This window comes from Aulonocara sp. 'chitande type north' Nkhata Bay, linkage group LG20 (genome assembly GCF_057382095.1).
Source record: "Aulonocara sp. 'chitande type north' Nkhata Bay isolate Kocher_YH1m ecotype deep benthic linkage group LG20, A_spYH_male_GT1.1, whole genome shotgun sequence".
NCBI lineage: Eukaryota > Metazoa > Chordata > Actinopteri > Cichliformes > Cichlidae > Aulonocara > Aulonocara sp. 'chitande type north' Nkhata Bay.
Genome location: NC_141363.1, coordinates 4388330 through 4415000, shown reverse-complemented (window position 1 = coordinate 4415000; position 26671 = coordinate 4388330). Strand labels below are relative to the sequence as shown.

The 26671-nt window shown below is 40.5% G+C and overlaps 5 protein-coding genes across 6 annotated transcripts; 1 reads left to right on the top strand and 4 right to left on the bottom strand.

The window, feature by feature from the left end:
- Positions 1-772: 772 nt before the first annotated feature.
- LOC147304931 (uncharacterized) lies at positions 773-6786 on the bottom strand. Its single transcript, XM_086276969.1, has 7 exons — positions 6435-6786; positions 6201-6299; positions 5631-5662; positions 5238-5263; positions 5055-5108; positions 4901-4963; positions 773-1475 (listed from the first exon to the last, which is right to left on the bottom strand). Exons 1-7 carry the CDS (start codon positions 6514-6516, stop codon positions 1265-1267), a joined length of 567 nt encoding a protein of 188 aa, XP_086133095.1. The 5' UTR covers positions 6517-6786; the 3' UTR covers positions 773-1264.
- Positions 6787-7331: 545 nt separating this feature from the next.
- On the bottom strand, positions 7332-10833 carry LOC147304930 (uncharacterized). Of its 2 annotated transcripts, XM_086278360.1 has the most exons (7): positions 10714-10833; positions 10444-10483; positions 8608-10326; positions 8439-8505; positions 8293-8362; positions 8083-8202; positions 7332-7997 (listed from the first exon to the last, which is right to left on the bottom strand). In XM_086278360.1, the coding sequence occupies exons 1-7, from the start codon at positions 10714-10716 to the stop codon at positions 7881-7883; spliced, it is 2136 nt and encodes a 711-aa protein (XP_086134486.1). In that variant the 5' UTR covers positions 10717-10833; the 3' UTR covers positions 7332-7880. The 2 variants fall into 2 exon arrangements, with proteins under 2 accessions (XP_086134486.1, XP_086134487.1); XM_086278361.1 differs by lacking the exon at positions 10714-10833 and having other exon boundaries at positions 10444-10583.
- Positions 10834-11061: 228 nt separating this feature from the next.
- On the bottom strand, positions 11062-13083 carry dnase1l1l (deoxyribonuclease I-like 1-like). The gene is made up of 9 exons (XM_086278362.1): positions 13033-13083; positions 12808-12954; positions 12637-12725; positions 12470-12556; positions 12257-12378; positions 11690-11802; positions 11409-11566; positions 11233-11329; positions 11062-11149 (listed from the first exon to the last, which is right to left on the bottom strand). Exons 1-9 carry the CDS (start codon positions 13081-13083, stop codon positions 11069-11071), a joined length of 945 nt encoding a protein of 314 aa, XP_086134488.1. The 3' UTR covers positions 11062-11068.
- A 2205-nt stretch (positions 13084-15288) lies between these two features.
- Positions 15289-20916, bottom strand: traf3ip3 (TRAF3 interacting protein 3). The gene is made up of 14 exons (XM_086278497.1): positions 20780-20916; positions 19793-20203; positions 19541-19685; positions 19339-19456; positions 19210-19237; positions 18946-18975; positions 18356-18451; positions 17651-17722; positions 17263-17403; positions 16944-17081; positions 16718-16853; positions 16489-16634; positions 16062-16178; positions 15289-15796 (listed from the first exon to the last, which is right to left on the bottom strand). Exons 2-14 carry the CDS (start codon positions 20168-20170, stop codon positions 15596-15598), a joined length of 1746 nt encoding a protein of 581 aa, XP_086134623.1. The 5' UTR covers positions 20171-20203; positions 20780-20916; the 3' UTR covers positions 15289-15595.
- Positions 20917-21445: 529 nt separating this feature from the next.
- atp5pb (ATP synthase peripheral stalk-membrane subunit b) lies at positions 21446-26563 on the top strand. The gene is made up of 7 exons (XM_086277325.1): positions 21446-21601; positions 22176-22212; positions 22310-22455; positions 22986-23149; positions 23329-23454; positions 25729-25908; positions 26305-26563. Exons 1-7 carry the CDS (start codon positions 21574-21576, stop codon positions 26380-26382), a joined length of 759 nt encoding a protein of 252 aa, XP_086133451.1. The 5' UTR covers positions 21446-21573; the 3' UTR covers positions 26383-26563.
- The last annotated feature ends 108 nt before the right edge of the window (positions 26564-26671 follow it).

Genomic DNA, 26671 nt, shown 5'->3' with positions numbered 1-26671 from the left:
CAATTCTCTGTAAACCCCAGAGATGGCTGTGTGTGAAAATCCCAGATCAGCAGTTTCTGAAATATTCAGACCAGCCCATCTGGCACCAACAACCACGCAGTGTTAGAAGTCACTCAAATAATCTTTCTTCTCCCATTCTGATGGTCAGTTTGAACTTCAGCAGGTCAACGTCTACCTACCATGTTATGGGCTAATAAGATATTTGCTTTACCAAGCAGGTGAATAGGTGTACCCAATAAAGTGACTTCAATAAAAAACAAAATACCTAAAGCTTTAAATGTTTACATATATAAGCTTCGTTTTTAATAGTTACAATTTTGAAACGGGAATACAAAACAAATCACAACAAACCCGGCTGATGTTAAAGTTGGATTATGTAGTACAAAAATATGATATCCAGCTTAATTATACTGAATCAAATCATAACACTGGGGGCAACAGCTCGTCTAGTGCACCTTTTACATTTTTAACCCCACCCAAACTTTTTTTTTTTAAAATCTCCAAATACACAGAGGCACTTGCATTACAGCTGGTTTGAAAATGTCCAAAATATACTTGATAACTGAAAAATGGAAACATTGTTGGACCCGTAAACTACAAATATTTAAAAATACACAATGAATTCAAAACACCTGCATTACTAGCAGTATGTTGAGGGAAAAGGGTACATACTGAATAACTAAGTGGATATGCAGGTTGGGTTGACGCAGTGCCACGAGTTTTTGTTTTGAGGGAAATAGCCTGTCAAAAAATATTGAGAGAAATGTATGCATGTTGTACAAGTTTGATGTTTATTTAAGAAAAACAAAACAAAACCTCAAAATTTTGGTCATGCAGACAGATTCACTGTGAACTGCAGAGGCTAAAAGAGACAATCAGCTGAAGCTTTAAAATATGAGCTTCAAAATCTTGCGTGATACTCTTTGGATGTTTTATGGTCAACTGCGGCCATATTTGGACTAAGCTGTGGACGATCATCTCTTAAAACCTCGACAGATCACTTGAAACTGCAGATGGAGGGACAGTTTGTGTCCAGATAAAAAAGAGGAAGATTTTAGTGTGTTTTAAAGTGGTGGGCTGGTTGATTCGAGTAGTGATAATGTACTGAAGCTCAGTGACAAATAAACATTTTGCCTAAAAGCATAAGCAGAGAATGTACTGCTGTTAAAAACACAATCTTGCATAAAATGTCTAAAATGCATGCATTTAATCATGTGCATTCCTTAAAATTCAATATAAGGAAATAATGGTTTTAAAAAAAAAATCATTTTATCCCTTTGGGGGTTTCATTTGTCTCCATAGTGGAAAAAACTAAGTAGAGGAAGACTGCCACAGCCAGGAAGAACACAAACTGAACCCACAGTGGGATCAGACGTGATGACTTTGGTGCATCTGGAACATCTTGACCTGATTTCATGGGTGGCGATTTAGCGTAGGTGCTTCTGTAAGTGGACGGAGTGTCATACATGTCGGGTCTGGAAAGGAAATCGGGGGAAATCATGCATCAGCACATAGTTAAAATTCTGCATCTCAAACTAGTATGATATCGCTTGTTTTTATCTGGCATGAAAATTGCTCCCACAAACTTTCAGTTTGATAAGAGGTCAGTGCAAAATAATTAGAGCCTCCTAAAATATTACTGGTGTGCTTTTGGACTGATGGTAAGACAGAATAAGATGCTATGCATATTCTAAATTAATGCTAAAGGAAATGTTAGATAATTTTCTGACTACATTACAAGTTATTACTCTGCATCAAAGATTAAAATTCAACTTTAGTAACGTGTGAACTTAAAAGTTTCAAATTAAAATGAATTGTATTACCAGTGCATCAAAATGTTACATTGTAGCCTGTCTAATTACACTTTCTTTTATACACTGTAATTGGTTCACTTTTAACAACACATCATTAAACACCAGAGGTGGGACCAAGTCATTGTTTTGCAAGTCTCAAGTAAGTCTCAAGTCTTTATCCTCAAGTCTCAAGTCAAGTCTCAAGTAATGTCAGGCAAGTCAGAGTCGAGTCTCAAGTCACTGGTGTAAAAGTCCGAGTCAAGTCACAAGTCTGAAACTTTGAATTTCAAGTCCTTTCGAGTCTTTAAAAAAAACAAAACGAAAAAATAATGTTGCAGTTATATGCTAAATGTAAATATTAGACCATGTAATTTTAAAATCTGTGTTTTTCTCAACACATGACAAAATAGTGAACTTAGAAAATATACACAAATTGTGAAATTGCACCTCTTTAAAATGCAGCTCAATTAAACCTAGCTCCAAGAATAATTTTCACCGACAGTTCTGAGATAAGCTGCATGTTATTCTTGGATGCGGTTGTAGGACCGGCTTTAAAATCGCATGACAAAAATATCATACACATTAAAAAAAACTGTATCACCAACGTAGCCTGGACAACATTTGCTAGTTAGATGAAGTCAGCTATCTCATCTTAGCATATTTATATGCATATTTATAATCATACGGTTCTTGGAGTGAGTGCATACACTCATGAAGTTTAGTAACTTCAGGTCACTGCAACAAGCCCAGGTACAGTTTACCGACGGATGGGTGCAGGACCTTGAAACGCACCGTGTAGAACATAGGTGTCAAACTCTGGCCCGCGGGCCAAATTTGGCCCGCAGCCTAATTACATTTGGCCCGCGAAGCCATACCAAATTACTATCAGAGCTGGCCTACTGGTATTATACAGCTAATATATATATTGTTTAGTATTAAGCTTTGCTTGTTCCATATTCAGTTTTTCAGCAAAACGTGTTTGAGTCCATAAGAAAAGATTCATTCAATAAATATTAACGTTAGCCCGCGACTTTGTTCCAGTTTTGAAATTTGGCCCACTGTGTATTTGAGTTTGACACCCCTGGTGTAGAACGAAAGACCATCGTACGTATCATAAGTTTACCAGTCTCACAAATCGTCGTCATAAATACACATTCCTTAACGTTATATTTGATCTTTGAATGGCTGCAATCCAGGCCATCCGTCACGTCTTTGTTACTTCGGAAACATGGCTCGAACAATTTCTCTTCAACGACGTAATCCGATAACAACCGATCTCTTTACCCGTCGGCTTCCCGTGGCTGTCATGCGACCGGCTATTGCAGTTAATAATACAACGGCTTCTTGACATTTTTGTGTTTCTTTTTATCGCTGTGTGACTGATTTCAATTGAAAGCCTGCGTGCGCTAGTACCGCTTGCCACGAGTTCCCAGAATCCTTTGCGGTTCTACCCGTGAATGACGTCACATTTTCAATCTCTATATAATATGCATGTTAAATTTTATATTTGGGGTAAAATATCAAGTCTTTTCAAGTAAACCGGTTCAAGTCCAATTCAAGTCCCAAGTCTTAGAACATTTTTTCAAGTCAAGTCTAAAGTCATAAAATTAATGACTCGAGTCCAAGTCATGTGACTCGAGTCCACACCTCTGTTAAACACCATATCTGCCTCTGAACGAGGAGGAGGTGAAAGCGTAAAATAGCAAGAACACTCAAAGAACAAATAACCAAAATCATAGACATAAGGTTTGCCCTGAATATAAGTTTCTTTCTAAATAATAATATATGATCCAAGAGTTTTGATGCGTATGGGTAGTTTCTAGGAGGGTTGGGCATTAAATGCAGCTCAATACTGTACACTATGGTGGCCTTATAAACACAAGTCAACCTCTGGATTTAACTAAGTGAATAGCAGAAACCTTTCACTAGATAATTACTGCAGTTATTAATGTGTTTCTGCTGGGAGCAGGTTATTTAGTCCTGACTGAAGCACACCCATGTCAGAAAACATATCCTGTGCTTGTGAGAAAAAACAAGATGGACCTGATGGGCCAAATTATTAGCCCTGGAGCAAGCAAAGAGAACAACTAAAGAGACTGCTGAAACTATTAAAGTTGGGTTAAAATTATTCAGAACATTATTTAAACCTGGAAGTTTTGCTTGGGAGCATAATTTGCATAATTTTATCCATGATTTGTAATCGTGGATAAAGGTCAAGTGGTTTGATGACTCCAGGTCTAACCTGCTCTCGAGGGATTGCTCATCAGGAAGAGAAGAGAGGAAGCAATGCACCCATCATGCCTAGTGCCTCCTGTACAAGCCTGTGGGGGCATTGTTATGATCTGGGGTCTAGGATCAGCACAGTTATGTGCCCAAATTAAGAGGTCAGCTGACTATCTGAATAAGTGTTATGACCAGATTTTTCCATCAGTGGATTTCCCCTCCCCTGATGACAATTCCAGTTCATCACACTGAAACTAAAAGAGTAGTTCAGGGAGCACAAGACATCATGAATCCTGACATTAACCCCACTGAGACTCTTTGAGCTATGCAGAGAAGACTTTACGCTGTGCTCCAACAATACTGTCATCAATACAGGATGTTGGCAAAAAATTAAAGCAACTCTGGATGGAAATAAATGTTGTGGGACTGCATAAGCGTATTGAAATGATGACACATCCTCACAAGGGAGCTGCCATATTAGACCATGCAGGAGGCACAGCATGAGATAACCACTCACTCCCTGTGAGCCCACGGGACAATTACCTGTGCTATTCTCATAAAAGCGCAATGGGACATCATACAGACTTTGCACTAGAGAGCTGTCAGTCTAAATGATTCTTTAATGTGACATGGATATTTTGATTTCACAACTTCAGAGCTGCAGATTCTTAAAACTAAAACCAAAGCATATCCTTGTTTTTAAAGAAGATGAAAAAAAGCAATGATTTGAAATTCATTTAAACTCTTAACTCTTAAGGAGGTAATGTATTTTGAATGAAAAAGCATTCCGTTGCTATTTGCATTTACCCGGTGGCTTAGCATTTTGAGGTTGAAGTTTGTCTGCAAAAAAAAAGAGGTATGACCATAGATACAAAAATACTTACTCGTTACCATAACTGCTTCTGTTGTATTCAGGCTTGGGCTTCGAGTAGTTCGAGTAGGATGTCCTGTAGAGGGAGAAAAAGGTTAAAAAACAATTGTTCATGAAGGGTTTTTGTGTTTCTCCCAAAAACAGCAGTTTGTAAGACTTTCACTCACTCGTGCTGATAATCTCTCTCATTCCACTCTTGTCTGGCCCTTGGGTAAGCCCCCCTGGACAGAGACACGCAGCAGTTACTAACTTAAGATTGTTTTGTTTATTTAAATGACTGAACAACAGGGGGGATAAAAGCAGGAGAAAGGGAGTTCACAGGATGGTGGAGGATTTGTGAGAAAACTGACCTGTCACCTGAGGCTTCACTTTTGGTCTGCAAAATAGAAACAAGAAAATTATGAAATGAAATGAGTACTGTTCCAGGTCAGACAGGTATGGCATTTTGCTACGTGTAAGTACAACTAACACATTTCTGCTAGAATCAAAATGCGTCTTTTCACTCCAGAGTAATGCAAAACAATTGAGGCCCCACCTGAGGCCTGTACTACGAAGCAGCATTTCATCTTATCTACCCAACCTCAGGGTTAACTTAGCAAGCTGATAACTAGCTTTGTGTGACTGGTTCTCCTGGCTGCTGATGTTAGCCTAAATGAAGTCCAGATAATGGGAAGACAAGCATAATATCTTGAACTCGCTTTTGCAGTACAGACCTCTGGAAGGAGTGCGGAAAAGATACTTACGGGTGTCCTGTAAACATAGGTGACTTCCTCCTCTGAAAGAAAACACAAATATCATGTTCACTACACTGTTTCCTGCACATTCTTAACTCTGACTGTAGTGAATGACGTGATCAACAACCTCTCATTTGAAACAGAACAGTAAAAAGCCTAGCCAGCTGCTTGGCTTGGCTAGGTGTTTCTTTGTGTGGAAGACAAAAAACAACAACAAAAACAACTTAAATATAAATACTAAAATGAATTATTAAATGCACTAAAACCCTACAGATAAATAAATTTTTGTACTGAAAAAGACCCCACTCTTACTATCTAAAATTAATTATGAAGCTACTGTCAATCATTACCTTTTTATTTGTTTATGTCTATATGTTCAATTGCTTTAAACGAGCTTAGGACATTGTATCTTACTGGCCTGCCTTTAAATAATAAATAATATTAATAATTACACAGAAATTACTACGATGTAATTCCTTTACTAATTTATAGTCTTTGTAATTACGATAGTATAGAGTTTCCACGCCTTTTAAAGGACACGAGACAAATTTGACACATATATGAAAATGTGAATCGCACCCTCTTCTCTGTAGTAGGTTTTGTCAGGTGATGGTTTGGCTCTTTTGCCTTTAGCCATGGCCTCTTTCAGTTTCTTCTCATACAGGTTTCTCGTAGATTCTGTGAACAAACAGGACACGGGGAACCTTTATTACAGGTAAAACTATTCATCTAGGAAAGAGCTGTAAAGTTAGCTGACACGGATACTGATTCAAAAACGGGCGCATAGGAAACAGTTGTATCTGTGCCACTCACCGACCACAGGTCCGTGCTTTATTCCGTATTCATCGAGCAGGTCGCTGATTTCCTGCGCAGATTTGTCACTCAGGGAAGACATTTTCGCTTTGGCTTATTTAAAAATGTGTTATTTATCTCTCTCTGGGCTCTCCTTTCGGTTATGTTTTGCTTGTAGTTAGTTTCAGTTACCAAAAAAAGAAAATAGATAGACCTCCTCCCAACGATTATGGCTGAGCGCTCGTTTTGTTGCACGATTTGGCGGGAAGAGCCTCAGTAGAGCGTGCGGAGTCGAATGTTGGCGTGGGAACGTGGAACACCTCAAACCCCGCCCTCGTTTATTGAGCCAAATGTTTTAAAAAAATCGCACCTTAACTAAACTTTTACATGTTTCCGTTTCCGTTTGAGGAACTCTTCTTTGTTTATTTTTTTCTTCCTTTTAGTCGATTTTCTTTCCAGAACCGAAACAGCGCCACTACTGGGCTAATGTTAATAAGACTACTGAGACCGAAGTTTCTGATATAAAATGTCGACTTTTTGTTACACGAAACAGTTCACAAAAATAGAAAATGATAAAAATCTAATGATAAATAAATAAATAACATCATAATATTTAAATATTTAAACTAGTCATGTCCACATGAATTATTGAGGAAAATCTAAACGAAATCTAAAATCTTAACACTGACAGACACCAATTAGAAACTATATTCATGAATACGAATCAGCCCAATTTACAAAGAAATACAAAGAAAATATAATGTATATGATGTGCCTTAAGGTACCTTAAATATATATATATATATATATATATATATATATATATATATATATATATATATATATATATATATATATATATATATAAATGTTTTATCTTGTGAACTATAAACATGTAGGATTATAACTTCCACCTGTGTAAAAAAACAAACAAAAACAACACTTTCTTCCACTGTGAAAAACAACAATGAAACAATTATCAAACGCAAAATCGTGTTTAAGTTCTTGAGCAGCACCACTTTACAGATAAGAATCTCCAACAGGACTCACATGAACCGGAAACCATAGTCAGAGCCCAACTTTAGCTTTTGCCTCTAACATATCTTTGTACTTCGTTCTTTTCTGGTTTATATTTGTAAACTAGAAACCATTGTTACGGAGTAAAAGGTCCCACAGGATTTCTCTCTGAGATGTTGTGGAGTGAAGTTCTTTCTACTAAACTTAATTTATTCCAGGCATGGTTGTCTTCACGAAAAAAATGGAGGACTGTTTAACCTCAGCTCAGAAAACATCACTGTGAGCATACCTTATCTGGAATTCATGCAATTTAGCATCATTTTGAACAAACACAGCTCTTTATTAAGCAAAAAATCTGCACAACGACACATACTTAACTTTACACTGCATTCTTTACAAACATGTGCGAGCACACAAACAAGTTTTAATGACCAAGGACGTTCCATAGCCCTAAAAGAAGAAAACCTGGTTGAGCCATTCTCCTTGATCCGTAGCCAACCAGAACATCAGCAGTCCCATTCCGGTCAGCACACCCATCTTCAGTATCAGCTTCATGATGCTGCCACCCTGTGGGACCAAAGTTTAAGCACGTGAACTGAAAATAACCAAATCACACAGAGCAGACATTCAGTAATGAGCTGTGATTTCACACCTTGTGTTTTTCTGTGCAGGTTTGTGTGTTGCTGAGGTCTGGCTCACTCTCTGCTAGCTGAGCTTTGGGAGGATCACAAGCAGGTTTCATTGGCAGGGTGTTGTCAGGCTCCCTTGGTTCCTGACCACAAACGAAACAATTAAGTCATGTGTTCATTTATGTGTATGCGTGCATGTCTCCACAAGCAAAAAAAAAAGAAGATTTTCTTACATCCGATGACTCTGTGGAGCTCAGGTCCTCCCTCCCGCCGTCTGTGGAGCTGCTGAGTGACTCTTCATCACTGCAGGGAACAAGAGGAAGCAGCGTTTTGGTTGGGACGGGAAAAATAAGGTTTACACATCAGGAATTCTCCTTACCTGTCACTTTCATAGCGAATGACTTGAGACAATGGCTCTGCACAAAACTGAACTTTTATCTGCCTCCCTGAAAAATGCACAGGGGAAAACAGGTTAATTTATGAAAACGCTTTCAAAATGTTACAGAACTTATTCTGATTACATTTAGAGACTTGTCCTCAGCACTCACCTTCTCTTTCATTCTCCTCATCGCCATAAAAATCGTTGAAAGCTTTGATTCTCTTCTCTTCTTGCTCCCAGTTCCTTTCTTCTTCATAGTCCTCCCCTTCCAGCTTTCCCTGCTGAGAGATGCCAGAGGCCTCAACATTGTCGAAGAAGAAGCTGTCATCGAGGGATCCCTGGTAGGAGGGGCTTTTAATTTTGAGAACTTCACTCTGTACCTCAGAGTAGCTGATGTATTCTGGGTGGTCCTGGTTAACACCTGTGGGAGTTGTTTCTGTCATGTCTCCTGTGGTTAACAGGTATTCAGTCAGAAGGCTATCAGTATTTAATACATCAAATTCCCAGTTGAGGATATCTGCTCGATCTGCTCTGCTCGTGCCATATATCTGACTGTCGGCCGGCTGCTTGTTGTTTTCAAGCTCTTGAAGGCACCTACGAGCCCCGTCGTCATCACTGGAGCTGTAGTCGCTCTCAGATGTGTCTTCTTCATCGTCAGACTTGGTCGCGGCTGTGCTGCCTCTGTCTCCAGCTGCTACGTCCATGCTCATCAGATTCTCAGCATCCATCTCTAGATCTCTGCTGTACAGATACCCATCTTCCTTCTCATCGCTGTACTCGGCGTGGTCCATCTGTGTAATATCTTCCACAGGTCCTTCCATGAAAGCATCCTGCTGCGTGTATGAACTGCATTCAGATGTACCGGGCCCAAAATCTGGCCTGCTTTCCTGATTTTTTGTCCCATCTTCTGCATATTCACAGGAAGAAAAGTCTGAGGGGTAATCTGCAAAGCTCTCACCTGCCTCTTGGTGCTCATCCCCTGAGAAATCTTTCATTTTCTCTGCATATTCCCCTTTATCACTTTCACCAGTGAGCTCCTGCAGATTTTGCAAGGATATGCAAGGAAACTCTGAACTAGCTTCCTCAGGATCATCCCCGTAAATGTTTTCCACCTCTTCCTCCTCCTCAAGAGGCTGTCCGATAACATTTTCCTCCTGTTCGATTTTCATGCCCTCACACTCAGAATCAGATGATGTGTCTTCTTCTTCTTCTTCTTCTTCTTCTTCTTCTTCTTCTTCTTCTTCTTCTTCTTCTTCTTCTTCTTTTTCTTCTTCTTCGCTTTCTCCCTTGTCCTCTCCTACCTCTGCAGCTTTTATCACAGTCTCATTGCCTCGGTCAGGGAATCTTTCCAAATAGGACACGTCCCTGTCGCACTCAGCCTCACCTCGCTCCTCGTTTCTAACTTGAGGGTTTTCAGCATCCTCCGGGGCCAGAGGTTGTCCCTCAGCAAAGATCTCGTCCTCCTTATCGCTGTCGTTGAACTCATCACTGCAGCGCACTGACATCAACAAATCCCCTGATGTCTCTGCCACTCCTATGTCCTCTTCCACACCCTCATCATCTTCTCCAGAGACGGAGCCTTCGTGCGCAGAATCTCCATCTGAGCTCATGTAATCCTCCTCTGCTGTTTTGCCACCGTCCACGGCACCGATCCCCTCACCTTTAAAATCCTCCTCATCTGTTTCATTGTCCGACTGCTCTTCGTAAACATTTTCAACCGTCTCTTTGGTTTCAAACAGAGCTGCCGCTTCACCTGTTGCTTCCTGGAGCAGTGCCGCCTCTTTATTGTTTGTTGTTAGGTTTTCTGTCCCGTCTTCATCAGACTTTTCTTCAAAAGTTAAATTCTCAAAGTCCAAATCTTCGTCCGGGAATGGAGGAACAGATGTCTCTGTAAAAACAGCATAATCTGAATAGTAATCTTAAAAACAAACAAACAAAAAAATGCAAAAAAAGTAATATATGTGTATCTATAAATGCCAGAAATAACCACATATGTATATCTTACCTGAAAATGCATCTGTTAGGAGATCAGTAAAATCTTCCATCTTTACAAAGACAAAACCAATAACTTATCTTAGAAGTTATATCGAGACAAAAAATTAATGCATTGGCACAGATAATCTCTCGTCTCAGAAAGGAAGAGCGCACGAAGTAACTCTCATCTGTTGTAGCTACAAGCAGCTTCCTGTCAAACAGACCGTGCAGAGGTTACATATTTAAACTGAAACATTCAGTGAAATGCACGACACAGAGTCTCCACGTGATGTTTACCTACCATCAAGGATGAAGATTTAAGATGATTTTCTCAGGTTCCTCTGGAAAGCAAAGTCCAAAAGTGATGTTTTGTGTTTTCGCGTTGCTGCAGGAACGTACCTTCATGAGCTCATGAAATGATGTCAGCTTTGATGTGGTTTTGGTTTCAGGGGCAGAATATAAACTCCAGCAGTGAAGCACGCAGTTCTTACTTGCTGAAAAAACTCGAGTTTATTGGTGCAACTGAGAGGAGTGCAGTGCCAGTTTAGGATCATTATAAAAAACAAAAAAACAAAAACATAGCTCTGTATTTTGTTGGTTCACATCATCCACTCATTAAAATCAAGCAAAACACTGCAAAAACATTAGTGATTGGTTTACAGCTCATGGCGGAGGAAGTAGCGGTGGTTGGCCTTCAGGTCAACTTCTACAGGAAAATGGTCGCTGACCTCAAGAGCCTGAAGTGTCAAAAGAACAGAACAAAAGGTGAAGTTAAGTCAGAAAATGAACTTGAGGGAGGTGTTTCTTTTGAGAGGTTTACCTCTGCCTCAGTTAGATGGAAACGCTCTTTAAAGTTGAAGGGCTGAGCTGAAGCTGGGACTACACTGGAAACAACCTCCGGTCCGTGCACGATGATCCTGTTTCACAATGAGGAAACTTTATAGTTGGGCATAAGAAACTCCAATATATGTGCACCAAGTCACTGTAGACACCGACCTGTCGTAGGCACAGTGTGTCTTCTCCCTGACGGTGGTGTCTTGCTCGTCTCCGATTAGCCAGTGAAATTTGGGGTCACTCCTCAGGCGCATGGCTCTCCATCCTTTGGTGGTGATGTAGCTGCACCCAGCGTTCAAGTCACCTAAGATGATCACATTCTGAAAGCACGCCATTAAAGGGAAGTTAAAAAAAAATCATGAAAATTCTTACAAACAACATGATGAGGAACCAAGATCTTGCTAAAGAAAGCAAAAGGGATTAAACGATGTGTTTCAACCTACATCTGTCTTCCACTTCTTGTAAATCCTTTTGAAGACAGCGTACAGTTCATCGAGCTCCTTCATGGCGGTTTTCGGACTGGTGTGCTGCCCTATCAGGACAAAATCCTTCACCACTGAAAACAAAAAACATCACAAAGCGCCGCGGTCCAGTCTGACTGTGTGTCTCTCATTCAGACCTCCAAATTCAACAAAGGTGCAATTTCTCTGTGACGTTGATGGCTGCGTGAACTTTGCTGGATCTTTATTCACCTTTGATCAAGGTGAGCTTTAGTAGCAGCACAATTGTTTACAGTGTAACAAGATTCACTGAAGATTAACCTACAAGGTTATAACCCAACACTAACAGTCTGTGACACCTCTGGAACAGTGGCTCATCGTTAACATTGTTGTGAAGCAAATAATTAGAAAGCAAAAATCATTTAGAAGCCAGAGAACCTAATCATAAATCATTAAGTCGTTTAGATTTGCCTAGAGAAAACGATTCTGGATGACAAGTCAGAATCATTTTTTATTTTTGCCAGCACAAAGCTCTTTGAAGTTTCATGTTTTTCCCCCTTTTAACCTTACATGTAGTGGGGGAGTGAAAGTGGATGATGAAGGGCCCTCTGGAGAAAACATCAGTTTCATTGGTCCCCTTTCCTTCGAGTTTAGGGTACTGATAATGCTCTTTGACCTTCAGCACATTGCTCCTGTAAGTCATGGGAGAGGAAAGCACACTAGGTTTAGCCTGATCATATAAGGAAACGGCTCAAATGCAATGGGAAATACAGCATGAATTACCTGTAAATGTAGACATATTGCTCCTTATAGGCCTTCCTCCCGAGCCTTTCGCTTTCCACGTAAGAGTAGGGGTTGTATTTGTCAAACCTGGTTAGAAAATAACATCAAAATTAAAGTTGGTCAGTGTTATTAAATGACACAGAAGATTCACCACATAAGCCTTGTACCTGTTAAGATCCTTAACCAAAGCTTGTATTACTTCTCCTTTAGAGTCTCGGACCTCCTGAATGAGACACAAGTCACACCGAGAAAGAATCTTGGGAGCAAAAGCAGAAAAAACAAAGATCCATCAGCTTTGTTCAGCTATCAATCTAGGTGTTTTTGTAGACACATAGTACCTTTAGCAGAATCCCCATAACCTTCTTGTTGTTTGCCTTGGATTCTCCAAAGCTCTGAATATTAAAAGCACAGATTTTAAGGGACGACGTGACATCCAGCAAACACAGCCCAACAACAAACAGCAGCCCTGTGGTCCTCATCGTGCTCTGCAAGCACAAAGAAAGTTTGCAAGAGCCTCACTTGTCATGTTTTAAAGTACGCTACAGAAATCTTCAGCCCCTTACCTTCAGTGCGTTTGTCACCGGGAGACTGATCTCAGGCCAGCAAAGAGCCATCTCTTCAGTGACCACGGGAACATACAGGTAAATGTGGGCGGGGGAGTCAGGGGGTGCAGATGTGTGGTGGATATGCTGTGTCAGCGCCTACTGAGAATGGAGCTGTATCTGGAACAGTTAAAAGCACCATAATGAACAATGACTCCGTCCAACTCAGAGAGCTCAGCTCTGAGTGCGTTTTGTCTCCAAGTTTGAGCGTAATCAGACAATAGATGCGGTCATGTGTCATGTCCGCTTCATGAACACGTGTGTAGAACAAATCCTCCTGTCAGTTTGGCAGCTGGTAATTACCACACGGTGCTGTTAAAAAGAACATTCTGATGACTGGTGCAGTTTTTACTGTGATGGCTCTGCCAGTGTGAGGCAGAGTGTGCAAGAGCACTCTTATAGGTGTAAAATAGACAGTGTTTTCTTTTTCTTTTTGGGACTACAGATGAAATCCGCATAGAGTGCCATTAAAATGGGATGAGCACTCTTAAAAATAGCACAAAGAAAACAGTTTATGTACGTTTTGTGTGTATGTGTTGTTATATTTTAACATTGTTTTGTCTTTTGTGGCTTTTCTTATTGTTGTTGCTTTAGTACCTTCCAGTAATTGTTCTATATTACACAGCAAAGCATTTAATATGATGCAGTTAACATTTACATGTATAAAATGGGCCAGCGCAGTGCAGTGGTTAGCACTGTTACGTCCCACCATTTAAATTCCTGATTGAAGCCTCCTGGTTGCCCGAGGCCTTTCTGCATGGAGGTTGTTCCAGTGACTCGGGCTTCCTCCTGCAGTCTAACGAACATTAGGTTATATGTGATTCTAAATTGGCTGTGGATTTGAGAATGTGTGGGATCTGTTCAGGGTTTTCCTCCCCCATCGTCCCCATGAGCTTAAGTGGATAAGTAGCTAAGAAAATTAGCCACAGATTTATAAAATCATTTTTTTTGCTTAATATGATGCCTTTTATAAATTAAACAACCTGAGAATCTGAAATAGTTTTACAGCATTACACATCAATAATAATGACCCAGTGTTTTATATAAATAATGTAACTGGGAGGATTCATTTTGCTGCAGAGTGAATACTTACATACTTGCACTCTCTGGCCACTTTATTAGGTACACATTGCTAATACTGGGTTGGGCCTTCTCTTCTGTCTAGATCTGTAGTAATTCCTCATGGCACAGACTCAACAAGGTGCTGGAAACATTCCTCAGAAACATGATGACATCTACATTTGTTGGCTGTACACGCATGATGTGAATCACAAGTTCCACCACGTCCCAGTGGTGACTGTGGAGCGTGGTGACGCTGACATCTCGTATGTTCAGAGATGCTCTCCTGTATACCTTGGTTGTGTGCAGAAAAATCCCAGTAGATAAATGGTTTCTGAAGTACTCAGACCAGCCCATCTCGCACCAACAACCATGCCACAAAGTCACTTAATGCCCTTTCTTTGACATTGTGATGCTCGGTTTGAACTTCAGCTGGTTGCCTTGACCATGCCTGCATGCCTGAATGCGTTCAGTGGCTACCATGTGACTGATGTATTACCACATGTGACTTGGAAGATTAGATATTTGAATTAATGTGCAGTGGAACAAGTGTACCTAATAAAGTGGCCAGTGAGAGTATATAACTAATGAATGAATATGCTCTTAAGTAAGATGTGGTGGTGTTACTCTCAGTAAACTGAAGGACCTTAAAATGTCCTGCTGAATATATTAATTTAAAAAATAAACTTTAATGAAAATTATAGTTTACCTACAAAGTAGCTCATTGCTGTCAAAATAGAAATGACGCTCATTCCACTGACACACAGGTATGAAACTCACACTCCTGTCATCCTCTATGATCTCAAACTGGTTATAATCTGCACCAGTGACTCCATCAAAAATAGCTTACATTCTGGTTAACCACCTCTTCTCTCTCAAACCTCCCAAATACAAAAAATCTTGTGTGTTCTCTGAACAAAAAACAATTATATATATATAGATATATCTATATATCTATATCTATATATATATATATATATATATATATATATATATATATATATACTAGTGTAAAACACTGTTTAAGGTCGTGACCTGAGATCAGTTTAATGTATCGTGATTTACATTTGCCCTTTCTTGGGGGCACACTGCATCTCACGCTATATATGCTGTGACATGTTTCAGTAATTCAAGACTAAATACATCAGTCATTTACAGTATAAAAGACACGTTTTATTTTCCGCTGTTCTCATAGTTAAACTCACAGTCTCTTAAAATGCAACATTTTCCAACAGTTTGGGCAAATTTAAAATAAGCATTGGCGAGTTTCTTTACTTGCACTGGAACTTTTTGCTCACTTGTCCCCAACACCAACCCGACGCAGCCTCACAAACATCACACAAACACCGAGTTCCAAGTCGAAAGAGTTTTTAAATACAAAAATGTCAACAAATTACATTCTATATAAATCTAATTTTGACATAAAGCAACAAAACGTCAACAAAAAACAAGATTTGGAGCAATGTCATATTGGTCTGAAGCAGCCCGAGTGTCGAGGAGAGGCCATTTTCATGAGATAATCTTCAATACGTGTCTCTATGTCTGAGTACAGGTCCTCAACTTGCTCCCTGAAAGGCGGATGCCACAGCCACAGCATTACGACCCCTGCTACAGTGAGGAGTAAAAGGAAGAACAAGCACAGCTTCCACCAGGATCCACACGGTGTCTAAACAGGAAGAAAAGAAATAATTTAGTCAGGTGGATATTAAATCATCAGCAGGCAATGATAACTCATGTGCATGAGCAGCTGCTCAGCTGGTTACTGCAGGGCAGCTGAAGCAAACTGATAGTGTTGAAAAGCATAGTGGGGCAGAGTGTTAGAATTATGTAGTGGTTTAATTACTGGCTGATAATATAAAGGCAATGAGAGCTTTCGAGTGCTGCAAGGGCATTAAGTCTCCCTTAAATGATCTCACACACACTCTACTCACTGGTCCCCTGCGGCGGTGGCTGAGCTGCCGGAGTTCGTCTCTGCACTGCGACAGCCGGGCCTGGCTGGACTGACACTCCTGCTCCATAGCATGCAGCTCTGCCTGCAGCTCCTCACACTGCACGCACACAATAAAGAGCGTGAACATGCAGAAATGCTCAAAATGCACTCTAAATGCTGGTGATCCTCAGACAGGCACTTTTCAAAATGTACTTGCATGTGTGTTAGCACTGTGGTTGGAATGCAAACATACTGCACACGATTACCTTGTATATAAGACAAAAACAAATAATAGGGGTAATATTTTTACCTGCGCCTGTTAGTGACTTTGTGAAACACCTAGCTGGGACATTCCTTGTGTGGCAAGCTTGGATTAAAGAGTCAGACTTGTGAATGAGCTACAGTTTACTGTAATGTCCATGTTTTACCTCTCTCTCTTTGAGCTGGAGTTTCTCCTGAGTGTGGCGGAGCTGGTCCTCCAGCTGAGAGTCTCTCCTCACCGTCAGCCGAGGCTCAGGTTCCTGTGACGCCAGACACTCCTGCATCATGAAGTCTTGACTCTCCTCTTCGCCATCTAGGGCACCGAAAATATTATAAACATATTGAATGTGCACTATTTAACAATAATCCTAAAAAACACCAAACGTGACGTCTTGCCTCTGAGTTGCTGGATTTCTTCTCTTAGGGTCTGGTTGTCTTCCTCCAGCAGACAAATGTTGTACTGTAGGTCCTGCTTTTCTTGTCTCAATGAAAGCATCTCATCTCTCAGCTCACGCTCTCTGGCTCTGCACAGCTGATAATTCAAGAAATAAATTCACATTTCTAACATTTATAATTAAACTTTTGACCGCGCACTCATGCACGTTGTCACAACCTAACATACCTCCACTTGGCTGTGCAGCTGTTGCAGCTGTTCATTACTGAGGTGCTGGCTCTCCCTGAGTTTTCCAGAGCTCAGCTTCAGCTCCTCATGAAGGCTTTGCCACTTCAGGGCCTCTGCCTTTGCTGTAATTAGCGCTTCCTGTTGACACAAAATGTAATGTTTTTAAAAAGAAAAGTCATCTGCAAATACTCAAATTAGGAAACTTGCTTCCAGGTCACCAGATGCTGAGTCTATCAACTAAAAGGCAAACAAACTGAAACCTCAGTGACATTTGTTTCTTTTTTGTGTGGTAAAACAGAGAAAAAAAAAGATTTTTGACCTGCAGAGTCTCAGCCTTGCTGAGGGCCTCAGTTTTCTCCTGTGTGGCCTTCTGCAGGGCAATCAAGGCCTTCTCTTCATATACCATCCTCTGCTTTTCCATCTGTACCACCAGCTTCTTTACACCATCTTTTGGAAACTTCTGCAGGGACACAACACTGCTGAGTTAGTTGTTAACACCCAGTGAGATCCAGATCAAAACCACAGAGACTCACACTTAAGATGCTACACTATCACCCTGTGACAGAATAATGCCAGAGCAAGGCTAGTTACTGGAAAGAGTAAATGTCTGACTTCTTGGACAGTAAATAAATAATAACAACAGCAACAAATCACCACCAAGATATTGTAAAAATTAGTGTGGTTTTTACAGACTAAATTACACTCACCTGCAGACAAGCTTGCAGCTGCGCCTCCAAAGCCTTGATCTTGTTTCTCAGCAGATCTTCACTGCAGCGAGACTGTGTGGGTTAGAGAGGAAATGAATGACTGTCACGCTCTAACCTGCAGATGGAAAATTAATGGTTCATGTGCCAAAAAGCTGTGACAGCGCGTTGTTTCTCCGAACGCAGGTGCATAAGGGGAACTCGAAGCAACAGTGAGCCTCAAGGGAGATCACAATATCTGCGTGTGATACAACACACTTTGTTATAAGTGCAAAAAAGACCCCTCATGATAACATACCTCAGTGAGAAACAACAGGTGGAAGACCTAAATAAATGAGACTGAATAAACTGTAGATCAGGTTAGCTGCTAAAACAAAATCTAAAGAGGAAACAAAACTAAAAACAACATCAATATTTTCCTTTCATTCATTGCAACCAGAGTAGCCAAAAGAGATGTAAAGAGGATGCATAGCACCTTTAACAGCTACTGAGTGGCACACCCTTCCTGTATAAGAACGACAGCTTGCACTCGTCCTATGCAGTATAGAATTGCGCGGAAGCAGGAAGCTCCAAACCACAGACTGCACAGGCCTTCCTGACACAGCCGTAATATCAGCCAGTGCACCAGAGCAGAAAGAAAAACAGTGTGGCCTTATAAAGTGCGAAATGTGTGTTATTCGATGCGTGTAAACAGAGGGAGAGCCTTACTGTCCATATTTTGTTGGACGAGTTCACGAGGTTTGTCGTGCTCTCCTGGAGTTCAGCCAGCTTCTTCTTCATCACATCTTCTCTCCACAGAGCCTCCTGCCAGAAACCCAGCAGCAGCAGAAAGAGTTACACTAACGCACAAAGACAGTTTTCATCTGCTTTGGACTGCACAGGTCATCGGGTCCTTATGTAGCATCAGAGCACATTAATAAATGTATTACTTAATATTGAAAGCAGTAGTGATGACAGATCAAATGTGATGAGAGCTTAACCGTTTAAAACCAAGCGTATTATATCCGATTAGTGAGTTTTGTGAGTTTTTGACTTCTACATCATCAACGTGATAATTTTTCTTCCCCCCAAAAATAAAATAAATTGCACTTTACAGTTTTAAGGAATAAATTGCAAAAATAAGCCTAATGTAGCTAATATGATACAACTTTAACCTCTAATTATTATTTCTTATTTCAGAAGGGCCACTAAACACAAAAAATTTGACTTTTCTGGCATCTATTCCTACGTTCAGGCTTTAAAACCTTAAAGGATTCATGAATCACAGGATGATTTTAGGATAAATATTGTTTGCTTACCTGTAGGTAGTCAGCTAATTTCTGAATATCCTATTAGGAGAGAGATAAGAGACAGTAAAAACAGTAGAGCTTTATAATTAAAGAAAAAACTTTTGCATCAGATTATAGAGCATCTATTTCCCCTCAGATTAGCCTAAACTTTATTTCGACTAATCATGTCGTGTGACGCTTACCTGACTCGACCCTAGCCCTCACCTGTGGCCTGTGCTCCCACGCCTTTTAATCTGTCACCTAATTCTAAAACAGCAGGACTGTGAAACTTACTGATTCTTTAACGGTGATGAGTCCGGACCTGCACAGAGGACAGTTTCTCATCAGAGAGAGAAGACATCAGAGATGCTTTTGCAGTAAAATCGCGGTTTAAAGGTTAAACTAGAATTAAATGAGACTCACTCTGTCTGCACGCCGGTCTCTCTCAGTATCTTTTTCTGAAGAATGCTTTCAGTTTGTACAGATGATTTCTGGTAAATCTTCTCTGTTTTGATGAGTGTTTTTGTGGTTGTCTTTTGTGCTGTATGTGGAGAAAAACAAGGCATGATTCAACAGTCCCTGGTCAAGATGTTTTGCGCTTGGCACGATGATTTATTCTTTTTACCGTTTACACTCGTGTCCTTTTTATGAATACTCTTCACCCTGTGCTGCTCTGATTCCTTCACAGATGGCGTGGAGGTAGGTGATTGCTTCTTTGCATGACTTTTGTCCTGCTTCATCACTGTTATCTGTTCTGACCACAGTGAGGCCTGAGGGAATGAGAGGAGAGCGACGGGGAAGGCATTATTCACAGCAGACCTATGAAGACATAAATCTGATCTGGTGATAAATGTGCCAAATTGATGCAATCTTTTACCCATGTGCTGGTGCTTGGATCACTGCTTATGCTGCTGTTTGGTGTCAAAACCATGGGCGGATATCCTTTAGCATTCTCGGTGTTTGTTGAGCTTGAACTGTAATACTTCATTGAAAATATCTGTGAGGGAGAATTTCTTCTCGATGAGCCTTCACGCCACACTGGGCTCACCGATCTCCTCCTCAGAAACTCCAACTGCCTCTTCTCTTTCAGTTCTTTCTTTATCTGCCAGGTGGTACTGTCTCTGGGAGGGCTGCGGCATGAAGTCACATTGTTACGTCCTCGCAGGTACTCACGCTTCTCTGCTCTGATGTCCAATATTCGGTCAAAGTGTTTCTCCGGCGAGAGTTGGAATCCACTGATGGTCAGGGCGTCCATGGCAGCTCCCCTGGCTGTTATGTCGCCTCAAGCCTGCGAGGACAGCGTGGCTTATCAGGAAACTGGTTACAGTCATTCACAAAGATCAAATTCATGGCATGTTATTAGCTGAGTACTATCAAGTGATGTTGCGAGTAGCTAAAAAACAGCTTTCTTTTAAGTTGCAGAAACATTGTGATGGCTAAAGGTTATAAATGAAGAAACTCAAACTGCTACTTACTTTAAAGAAAAGGTCTGAAATGTAGCTTCCTACCAGGGTTGGTGTAAATGAGAATTTTTCAAGTATTTATGATATTTTTATTCTGGAGAGACTTAAACAAAGAAAAGTTATGTGTATGATGAGGTCATGCTGCAAACTGATGTGAGCCGTATACGCATTAAAAGTAAACTGCCAAAAGTGCCTGATGTTTAGAAAGCTGTGTGTGTGGAGCAGAGGCGGTTGCAATAGTAGCTCAGAAATACTAATGCAGAAGCTGAACCTTACAGGAGAAGCCCCTTAATTACAGGGTGAAGCACTTCTCATCGATAGACTAGGCCCTGGCACCTGCAAGATGATAAAGCGAGGACAAACTGCTGCTTATTAAGCAGGAAACCATGGTTGAGCCTTACCTACTGGGCCATCTCATTCAGTGGTGAGAGCGCTTCATGAGGTTGTTGATAAGTCATCCATTTTCTCACTCTTCTGAAATAGTGCCGGGTTTTTTTTCGTGCCTGTGTTTCACATGTAGCTGTTTCTGTTGAGCATAGTTTTTACAGGAAGTGAAGAGAACCACAGCGTCATATGTTCCTCTATCTCACCAGCCACTCACACAAAACTGATGCCATACACGGGTGGGCCTCAAGATTACAGACTACACAACTAATTCCCCCTGTGTGCAGCCTGGGATAAAACACTTGGGAGATTGGTGTGTGTGTGTCCTTTATTAGATGAGTAATTTTATTATTAGCAAATGATGCATGTGGGCTTGAACACTTTCATTAGTTAGTTTTCTTGTGCATGCTTGTGTGTATGTAACAGTTAACTTACATAACAATAACACTAAATAGCAGTTTGGCTTCATATTCTGTGTGGTGCCGTTTTTGTTTAAAGTCAGCAACCTTTCAAGATGAATTGATCCAGAAAACTTGATCTTATCATAAAAAATGACCCCAAATTCTCTGCATTAACTCCTTAATCACTTCTATTAATCCATTTTCAATTTCAGGGCAGTGTGTGCGTGTGTCTTTGCACGCAGTGCCCACTAGAGGGCGTTGACTCCACAAGCGCTTCTGTACTCTCGCGTTGTTTCACGAGGATTTCTCCTGTGTCCGCCATCCTTACGGCTCTTTGCAGAGAAGGGCACAGAGAGGCCGAAACAAGAGTGCCCCGGTGTTGTAGGAACTTGGTACTTCATCCTTCAGACATGCTGTCCAGGCTCGTTTTTGTCTCAGGTATGCATCAGAACAGCTTTTAAAATGACAATAAAGGCCACTTACTGCTGGTGCCAGCAGACTGTCAAGCAGGAGGCAGGAAAGTTTAAAATGAGCTGAAGGGTAAAGTGAAGGCCGCACATTGAATGAGACATGCTAATGCTAACTGTCAGCATAGCTTCAAGCTCCTCGGAAATGGTAGCAATTTTATTGGCTGCAGATTTATATCAGACGTTATCAAAGGTAATCCTGGATATTTCAGTGTTTCTGTATTTTGTTGTTTTAATTATTTGGTCACAGGCAAGTTAATCGACGCTACGTTAGCTAACGTTAGCTCTGCACGCCTAAATGTCACCTTATTGACAGCTAGCATCGGTCGGCTTTCTGCCCTTTCTGCGATGTTTTATGGAAAAGTTTGTGTTAATTTTGATGACCTCACAAACTGATCGCCCGAAGCCCATCAAATAGCTACCAACACTAAGTGTTATAGTTCTGTGTTGGACTGCTTACACCGTTAATGTTTTCAGAAGTTTGTTGTTAATGGTGTTTATTGAGAAAACAGTAATTAACACTTGTACTTTTTTGTGGGTTTCAGCTAGTGCCCTGAAAAGCAGTGGCCCCATTGGAGCTGGGTATGTTTCATTGTAGTGTTGAATGTGTGTGTTTTAATACCAATATTCAATAACATATCAGAAAGAAATGCTTAGTAATCGTGGTTTTCTCCCTCAGTGTGGTCCATGCATCTCGCTGTCTGCACACATCATCCCAGAGTCTTGCTCCGGTGCCCCCTCTGCCAGAGAAGGGAGGGAAGGTCCGCCATGGCTTCATCCCAGAGGAGTTATTCCAGCTGCTGTACCCCAAAACTGGAGTAACAGGTGTAGTCTTTAATCAAAAATGATCATTTAATATTATTCATATGTTGTCTTAAAGAAAGTGAAAAGTCACAGAAAATTGATTGTGTGGACACAGTATTTTCACTGAATCAACTGGATTCTTCAACTTCTCTTTTTTGCAAGGACTACTTAAAGACTGGTATGTGATTATGAGCAAACAGCAATTTGCTTCCACTGAAAGCATCCAGATGATTGGTGAACGTGCTTCATTTGACAGAAACAGAACTTTTGAAAACTCCTGTTTTTGTGAATGCATTCACAATAAGTATTTGTTTAAAAAAAAAACCTGCAGCGTGAATGTTTTTTTTTCTTCATACCTTTACAAAAAGAAATGAATAAGCTAATCAAAAGCAAGTAAGAACAAAAGTGAAAAATAAGTCTAACAATTAAACTTTTTTCATAGATGGTTCTTAAGATTCTGTTTAAATATATCAACAGTCTCCAAAGATCTTAAGTGCAATGGTAGTTACACATCTCACTTTTACTTTGTATTTCCCCTCCTCTCTCAATAGGACCCTACATGCTGGGTGCTGGCCTCCTCCTGTACATGCTTTCTAAGGAAATCTATGTCATCAACCATGAGACATTCGCTGCAGCCTCCATAGGAGCTGTGATCATCTATGGTGTGAAGAAATTTGGGCCAAGTGTTGGAGCTTTTGCTGACAAACTGAACGAGGTAGGCTGATAACCACTGCTTTTCTTTCTTTCTTTTTTTTGTGGTTTCATATCCCTTTTGTCAAGTTTTATTTATTTATTTTGTTTGGACACAGTGGAGAGAGTACTGTACCAAAGGACTTTTCTCTTGTGCACGACCTTTCCAATGACCCCAATATTTTCTGCTGCTTTTGTCTTCAGGAAAAAGTGGCCAAGGCTCAGGAGGTGAAGGACGTCGCCATGTCCAGCTTGGTTCAAGCCACTGAGGATGAGAAGAAGGAGCAGTGGCGAGTAGAAGGAAGGGCGATGCTCTTTGATGCCAAGAGGGTAAGCATCACCATCCTTTCATTTCTGTTTTTATATTCCAGTATCTTAACTTAAGTATTCCAGTTAACATCATTTTGACAGCTGCCACCTTCAGCTCCAAGAGCAGAAGAATTATAACCTTGTGTGGGTCTGTAGTGTAGTGGTTAACACATTAGCCCTAAGCAGTCACCACAGCTGGTAGCTCTGTATGTTTGATTTAGCAGATATTTTTACACCTGATGCCGTTTCTGATACAATTCGAAGTGAAATCTCTCCTACTGGGATCAAACCAGGGAGATTCTGCTTCTTAGGCAAATCCATAAACAAGTACACCGTGCAGCAACTTTTCCATTAGTACCTACTCACGCCGGCTTGGCTCAGTGCGTTTTTTAGGGTTTTTCCATTAGGTCATAGTACCTGATACCGGGACCATTAGTCCTTAGTACCTACAAAAATCAAAACTGTCATCTTTGAAACTCTGCAAGGGAAATGGCTACAAAAACCAATGCCGGGTTCCCCGACTCTGACGAAAAGCCACTGACCAAGCAGCAGGTATCACATCACTTTGACGTACACCTTTGTTGTGGCGTTCGTGTTGCGTACAAATGATGTCACGGGACGTTTAGCCGTGTTGCAATAACAACACGGTGCATATAGGTGGTACTAGACAAGTACTAATGGGTAAAGAGGCTTTAATCTGCCAGTGTCTACAACAGAGACTACGCCTAGTGATAAAATAAATGATTACATCAATATTTATTTATTTTTTGATCCTTGGTGAACTTGATGATCGTGGCTTGACACATGACTAATGGTCATTTGTAACATTACTCTCGTCTTATTATACAGTGCTCCATTTTCTTTTCAATGTCAGTTTAAAATTTTTTTTTCCATCAGTTTCTCTGATAATTTCTCTGATTGAAGTAGGCAGTGCTCAGATGGATTTATTGTGGCTGAAGTAAACACCCGTTTGTGAGCGCATGTTGATCCTGAAGCTGAAAACCTGGGTTAACAAAGAGTTGATACCAATTATCTGCGACTGGGTTTTAGGTTTTATCAAGCAAGCTAACACAATGACGGCCCGGCTGTGTTGAACTTGCTTTGTAGTGTACCCCACAGTACTCTGTGGGAACCAAACGGTCTGTGGCGAGACTTATTTTTTTGTTAATGTGAGTTGCTCATCACTCTGGGTGGCTATACCAGTGTTGATAATAACTGGGTACTTTCAAAATGACATTTTTCAGTTTAATGATACCACTGTTTGAAATATGCTGAATAATATGTAGGTTAGACTCGTTCTCTCATGCAATTTTAGTGTAATTAATTTGGCAACAAAAGGAAAAATAATTTGAGGCCATTCCTGGCTTATTATTCCATCCATCCATTTTCTGCCGCAGCAGTCTGACAGAGATGCCCAGACTTCCTCTTCTAGCTCATCTGGTAGGATGGTGAGATGTGTCCAAACTCTTTGAGAGACATCTCTCCGATGTGTCTTGGGTCTTTCCTGGAGCCTCCTCCCTGCCGGACATGCTTGAAACACCTCACTTAGGAAGGTCCAGCAGGCGTTCTAGTCACATGCCTGAATCTAAGTTGGTTCCTTATGATGTAGTGGAGTAGCATTTCTGCTCCCTCCTGAGTGACTGAGCTCATCACCCTATCTCTGAGAGAATCCAGCCACCCTTCAGAGGACGCTCATTCTTTCAGTCACTGTCCAAATCTATTAGCCACGGGTGGGTGTAGGAACATGGACTGACCGGTAAATCAACAGTAACCGTTAGTCCTGGGCCTAGCCTAATATTTATCTAATTTTAAACAATTTTTCAGCATATTTATTTATTTATTTATTTGTTTGCCTCCTCCAGGAGTAGTCTGTGAAAAGAAAATGTGTAACTTGTTGAATCCAACCACATGATGGTGCTCATTCTCACACAAATGGAGAATTTCCACTCAAAATAAACTCAGTATACAAATGTTGCCAGATTTCGGACTGACAGTACCATTTTAACATATATAGCTAAACTATCTTGTATAGATGTCACAATAGAATGAATTTAATTCTTTAGTCTGTATATAAATGCATTACAAATGTCACAGCCCTAATTTGTTTGGGACACAGCACTACATGATTGAAGTCTATGTCTGAACATGTCCTGACTGAAAACACATTTTTTTACTTCAGTTATATCTTTTGTTAAAAGTTTTTTTTTTAATTATTTTGAAAAAGTATCCCTAGAGCTGGAATTTCACATTAAAGCTGTTACAGTTAAACATTCCTATCTTCTGTTTTCCTCTCAGAACAACGTGGCCATGCTGTTGGAGACCAACTACAGGGAGAGGCTACATATGGTGACCAATGAGGTGAAGAGGCGCTTGGACTATCAGATTGCGCTACAGGACCTCAACCGTAGGCTGGAGCAAGAGCACATGATTAACTGGGTGGAGAAGAGCGTCATCAGCAGCATCACACCCCAGCAGGTCAGTCTTTATTTTTCTTATTTCTTTTCTAGCTTAGGGTGCTGACATCCAATAAATAAAAGTTATTAAAGAAAACCTTTTTATTTATTTTTCATGAAATGTCAAAAAAACCAAACAACAGAAATCTTCAAGGATTTAAAAATAAAAGTCTCATATTTGGGCCGTGATGGTTTAGTTTGTCACATATTTCATGTTTACTGATTTGCTTGTGTTTGTTTTATATCGGCAAAGCTCGTGTTGGCAGAAAAAGTCTTGGTGGAAGATTTAAAAAATGTCAATGTTTTTTCTCTAATTTGTTATATGCATATGTATTTTTACTGTCTAATCAATTCACTTCTAGACCAACTCCTTGTATGTTTCAGAGTTTTAATATCTTTTTTTGTTTTGTTTTGTTAGGAGAAGGAGAGCATTGCCAAATGCATCACAGACCTGAAGGTGTTGGCCAAGGCCACTCAGGCCAAAGCTACAGCCTAAACTGTCATCGCTCTACAGAAGCCTCCTCTAGTCCCGGACTCATCGCCCGAAGACGAGACGTCACCTTTCTTTGCAGAATAAACTATTCTTTCTTTATAGATTGTCTCTGTCAGCGTTATGGGTGTGTACAGTATTTACACGTCAGCAGATGATAAAATAAATGGTTCTCTTATCATCTTCAGCTGGTTGTGTCTTTCTTATTCAGAGTTTGCTCTATTTTGTGAGTGACATCACAGTTTTATATCCATGGATAGTGGCACAAGAATAGGAACACTTGAGACCTTTGATC